At 43.8% G+C, this 5,612-nt stretch overlaps 1 protein-coding gene across 1 annotated transcript in view; it reads left to right on the top strand.

The window, feature by feature from the left end:
- The first annotated feature begins 479 nt into the window (after window positions 1-479).
- acsf3 (acyl-CoA synthetase family member 3) overlaps window positions 480-5,612 on the top strand; it is a 49,516-nt gene continuing 44,383 nt past the window's right edge. The window contains 4 exon segments of the mRNA XM_083662231.1: window positions 480-519; window positions 1,803-2,667; window positions 5,434-5,446; window positions 5,449-5,588. Coding sequence (XP_083518357.1) covers window positions 1,909-2,667; window positions 5,434-5,446; window positions 5,449-5,588 — 912 coding nt within the window. The 5' untranslated portion in view covers window positions 480-519; window positions 1,803-1,908.

Raw genomic sequence — 5,612 nt, 5'->3', positions numbered from 1 at the left:
TTTGGTGTATGAAGTTTTATTTGCATACTGATATTTGTATATTGTTATTTGTACTAACTTTCTGTACTGCTTTGGCAATACGAACTTGTAACTTGTCATGCCAATAAAGCTAATTTGAATTTGAATTTGAGAGAGAGAGAATGTACAGTGTTACTTCATGCCAATAAAGCAATTTGAATTGAATTTAATTGAGAGAGAGAGAGAGAGAGAGAGAGAGAGAGAGAGAGAGAGAGAGAGAGAGAGAGAGAGAGAGATGTGTACTTTCAGTGCAATAAAATCAAATTATTCTCATTTCTCGTTGCATTTAAGGCATTTTAGGTTCTAAAATGTGTGAGTAAATAAGATACATACAATTTCAGAACGCGTTGGACTCAAACACCCGTGTGCAGCAGCCAAAGAGGAGCCGGATTTGAACGCGTGGTCCAGCAGAACCAGTGAAGTAGCACGTGTTGCTGTCCGGAGGGTTATTTGTGTTGCACCGTCCTTCACTTCAAGAGTCACCGGGTGTTTATTTATTTTGTAGGTAAGGTGAAGAATTAAGTTGTAACGTTACACATTACAAGAGAACACCGATAGTAATTAAGAAATATGCATATGATATTAATGATGGCGCTATACTGCCATTTCGTTACGTTATTGATATTGTGTCGGCTTCTGTTGCCATGTCTGCTACAGTCAGTATCGTTTGTTGATGTAACGGTCAAGTCAAACGTGCAAGTCAAATAACGCTAACTCATTTATGTTTGGTCGACAACACCTCGTATATTACCGTATGTTGTAGGTTATAGCTTATTTCACATCTGACTCGAAATAAACGTTGCACTCTGTGACTTAGTAGGTTATTTGTTTAACGTTACCTCATCAAAGATAATCAAAAGTCTCGTGCAGCACACCTGAATAGTCTTGTGGGGCGCGAAGTCTTGTGAGGAAGACAGGACACCAGCGCGCACTCTTCACTTGTTCAATAAGGACAACGTTTCGCTACAAAACATGTTTTGGTCCTGTTATTTTTGTGTGTAACAACAATACTACACGGATTTTTTGAGGGGGGGGCAATATTCTATCAACATTCCGTTTTTCAACTGCTGCTAGAAATGACCATGTGCTGTTTCCACCCGGTGTAATGGCTGAAAGCACAAGTCAAACTTCTTCTCTTTCTGGAGACATCTTGTTTGAATCATTCACTATAGCCTTTTCCTTACCAGAGTCTGGAAAATGACCTTATTGCTGCTGAAAAAGCTGCGAGCTGCTGCTAGTTTTGCAGGGCTTTTCTTCTTCTGTGGTACCTTCGCCCAAGCTACTTTCTCTTATCAAAGGCACTTTCATAAGGTATTTGGACCTTTTATCATGCACTGTTTATCATGCACTGTGCATTAATATGTGCATGACGCACATATTAATATGAAACTTTACACACATAGACCGTCAGATATCTGCAAATAAAAGCGACTTGCGGCAGCTGACAATTAACCTCTTGAATAGCCCGCAAAGAAGGACTAGCTGTCCTGGGGATATGCGTCCGTGCATGGCGTCCGCTCCGTTACTACTACTAATAATAATGATAGGAAGACAGAGGAACTTCCTTTTTAAGTTGAGTTAAAAAATGGTTGATCTGGCTTGATTCTATTTACCATTTTAAAATGACAAATAGACAGCAGCACATTTCAGCCACATCCATCACTTGCCAGGTATGAAGTAGATCAATGTCAGATTGATCAAAGTGAATTTATATTTATTGGGAGAAGGTGTTTGTTGACGCTACTAGATATTAACACCAAGCTCCCCTTTTCTCCCTTTAACAGATGTCCTCCACACTGTTGATATGAACGCATACGAGAGACGGAGGATGGAGCCATCGTGACGACCATCAAACCGTTGCCCACATTGCCCGGCTCTGGACGGACAGCCATGTCTCTAACCAACATGCTGTCAGGAGGACTGACTGCTACCCATCACCGCCCTGTGAAGTGGGCCGCCTCTGTGTGGCGGGCCACTCTGGGCAGCACTTGTTGCCATTTGGAGCCAGCCGGGCAACGGCGGCTGCTGCAAAATGCGGTTCTGAGGAAGACTTATAGCACTTATAGCACAGCATGGACTACAGCACCATCCTCACGGAACAAACACACGCCGGTGTTTGCCAGAGCTCCAGGATACGGGGACAAGCCGGCTATCGTAGACGGCAGCGGCAGCCACAGCTACAAGCAGCTGTACGGCAGCAGCTTGGGCCTCGCGGGTAGAATCAGCACTGCGCTAAACGCAGAGTTCGGGGGCCTAGAAGGAAAGCGCATCTCCTTCCTGTGTGCTAACGACGCTTCGTATACCGTGGCGCAGTGGGCGGCGTGGATGTGCGGTGGGACGGCGGTGCCGCTGTATAGAAAACACCCGCCGTCCGAGCTGGAGTACATCATCTGCGACTCTCAGAGCTCGCTGCTGGTGGCAGGACAGCCCTATGCGGACACCCTGGAGCCCCTGGCACAGGCGCTGGGGCTGCCATGCCTGACGCTCCCCCCTACCTCCAGCCTGGACGCTCTAGAAGAGGCAGAGACGCAGCACAAGGAGGCGGCCATCACAGACTGGGCCGAGCGGCCTGCTATGATCATCTATACCAGTGGGACCACAGGGAGGCCTAAAGGAGTTCTCCATACTCACAGCAACATCCAAGCTATGGTGAATGTTCCTGCCTGTCTTTCACATTATGGGAGATAAATAAAATCTTATATCTTATTCAAATAATTGACTGTTACTGATGGATTTATCTTCCCTAGATCTGACAGTTCAACTGCTTTACACGCATTGAAAATCACCAGTTTAGTTTCTAGTTTTTCGTTTTTGCAGGACAGAAATTATGAAGGTTTTCTTCCCAAACTCTATTTGAGCTTTTCAGCAAAAATGATTCCTGTCTGGCCTCTCATTGGCATCATTCTGCTTTTGTCCCAGTCAAGCTCGAGCTGTCTGAATGAATAATCATGATTAATCATCAAAGTCTGAATGAATAATCATGATTAAGAATCATTGAAGATCTCCTGAAGAGTTTCCCTGTAGATTGCCAACCAAAATTGACCTACATGTCCAATAGAGTGGAAATTTAGATGACTAAATTAAGGCAGAGCTTAATTTGCCTCCGATTGGCCCAGGGAAGTGAATGGCTGATTAAGGGAGTGAGTCAATCAGTAAGTCAGAGTTCTCGGAAGGCTCCCACCATGCCCGTAACTACCATTGAGGACACCGAGGTCATGACCTCGGTATTTTCCACAAAAAAAAAATATATACTGTGTATATATATATATATATATATTAGGGCATTCACCGACTAGTAAAAACCACTAGTCAACACTGTGCTTAGTAGTTGACTAGTCATCATTCTTGGTTTTCCCTCTTTCCACAGTGCAGTGTTAATAATGCAGTACAGCAGATATGCCACTCGGGGGCGCTGTGGGTACCTTGCGACCCTTCCAATCAACGAGTGCACTTTCTTTTCGTTTTTATTTTAGAATACTCAATAGCATAAACCATTACTTCATTTTAGTGCAGCCAGTTGTTTGTACGGTGTCAGGAAAGTCACTTTTGATGGATACTAGGAAGCATCCTGTATGTATGTATGTGGACAGCGGCCCAGGCTAGGTTGCTAACTAACGTTAATTTCGGAAAACCTCTCCTCGCGCCCCAAAGCAGGACTACACAGCCAGCAGGATAGCAGCATGGCAGACCTTCAAGTGTAAGTGGAGTTTGTTTTAACCATGCTTTATTAAATGACTAGCTGTCATTACTTAGGTAACGTTACCCATTTGTTTGTGAATAATGCAACGTTTTTGTTAGCTGGGTTTCACACTTTTAATTTGAAGGCCGAAAAGGGAAATGGTGTGATAGTACATAGAAATGACACTGGTCTGTAAATTCTATCATTTCACACGTACCATTTCCCTTTTTCTTCTTCAAATTAAAAGTGGAAAAACAACGAAACGTTAGCGTGTGAATCCTCGGCCTATCTAGATTATAAAAGTATAATGTTAGAGAAAACAGCCATCAGCCATGCCGTTTTATACTCATTTATTGCCAAATGCTTTGGGAATCAAGCTTGGTCAGAAAAGGTCTACTACATTAGCTAGTTATGCCTGCATCTCAATAGCCCTGCTGCCTGGTTGTATTTGACGTACCTTTTGACGTGAGTTGAGCGTTTTTATTGGGGGGAGAAAAAAACTCAGACTAGTCGACTACCTTTAGGGCCGACTAGTCGACTAGTAAAATTCACTAGTCGTGAATGCCCTAAAATATATATTTATTTTTTTATTTTTTGGTTGAAAAATAGCCCCGGCCCCCAGATCTATTCATCTGTCATTGATGTTTTAAAGCCCTCATAAATAACATGATATATGACATAGTTGATCAGAAATGCAACAATTTGCTTCCTCTCTGTGTGCTATATAGAAGGAAGAGAAATAACTCACCACAAAATTCACATTTTGCATTGGGGCTAGATTGGGGCTAGACTTTGGGGACAGTTCTATTGAAGTGAATGGGTAAGTAACTCCCCTGTAAGTGATGTTTGTATAGATGGGCCATTGTATTTAATTGAGCAGTATTCTGGCATATGTGACCTGTATGCAGAATATATATTATGTGGGGAGACATTTATTTTTTGTATCATTATAAAGCAACAGCACAGTAAAGAGGATATTAATCTAACATGATGTCTGTAGTTCTTTGTAGATCTAGCCTCTTAATTTTGCTCTCAAAGTGCACCAGATTGAAGCATTTTACTTGAAAATGGACAATTCTCTAACCGGACCCCCCCCCCCCCCCCCCCCACGCCGTGCTAAAATGACCTTGTATTTCTCAAACCCTGGCTACGCCCATGGCTCCAACATCAGGTTAACGTGAAAGAAAAGGAAGATGAAATGAATACCACATTTGAGATTGGGTTCATCATGTTTCTCTCTCTCTCTCTCTCTCTCTCTCTCTCTCTCTCTCTCTCTCTCTCTCTCTCTCTCTCTCTCTCTCTCTCTCTCTCTCTCTCTCTCTCTCTCTCTCTCTCTCTCTCTCAAGATGTATGTGTGTTGCAAAATGGCCTCAGGCGCAGCAGAGATACCATTCCAACAGTGGCCTCAAGAGACCAGAATGCAATGAACATTTAGAGTTTTTTTCTCACCTCTTCTTGCTCTAACAATGCTTTCTCTTATCACTATTACTCTCTCTCTCTCCACCCACCCAGATCTAAATGCAACAAGTTCACAGCTTGTTCAATGTTTGTTCAAAGTCATTCTGGGAAATTCTCTCCCCGTTCTGCTGCCGTTGACCTAATCTCTGTTACTTTCATGGCACACTGTACTTGTGCATTTCATTGGAGAAGAAAGATCTTACGGAACATTCTCTTCAGGTGTACCAGAAGACAGCATGGAGAAGATCACGTCATCATGTGACTTCTTTGCCCCTCAGGTCCAGGGCCTGTTTCGGAGTGGGCGTGGTCTGGAGATGATGTCATCCTGCACAGCCTGCCTCTGCACCACGTGCACGGCATCGTCAACAAGCTGCTGTGCCCGCTCTGGGTGGGCGCCACCTGCATCATGCTGCCCGACTTCCAGCCACAGAAGGTCTGGCTGCACTCTGTCTCTGTC

The sequence above is a fragment of the Poromitra crassiceps genome, assembly GCF_964638095.1.
Source record: "Poromitra crassiceps genome assembly, chromosome: 28".
Classification (NCBI taxonomy): Eukaryota; Metazoa; Chordata; class Actinopteri; order Beryciformes; family Melamphaidae; genus Poromitra; species Poromitra crassiceps.
This window is presented reverse-complemented; position numbering and strand designations above follow the sequence as displayed.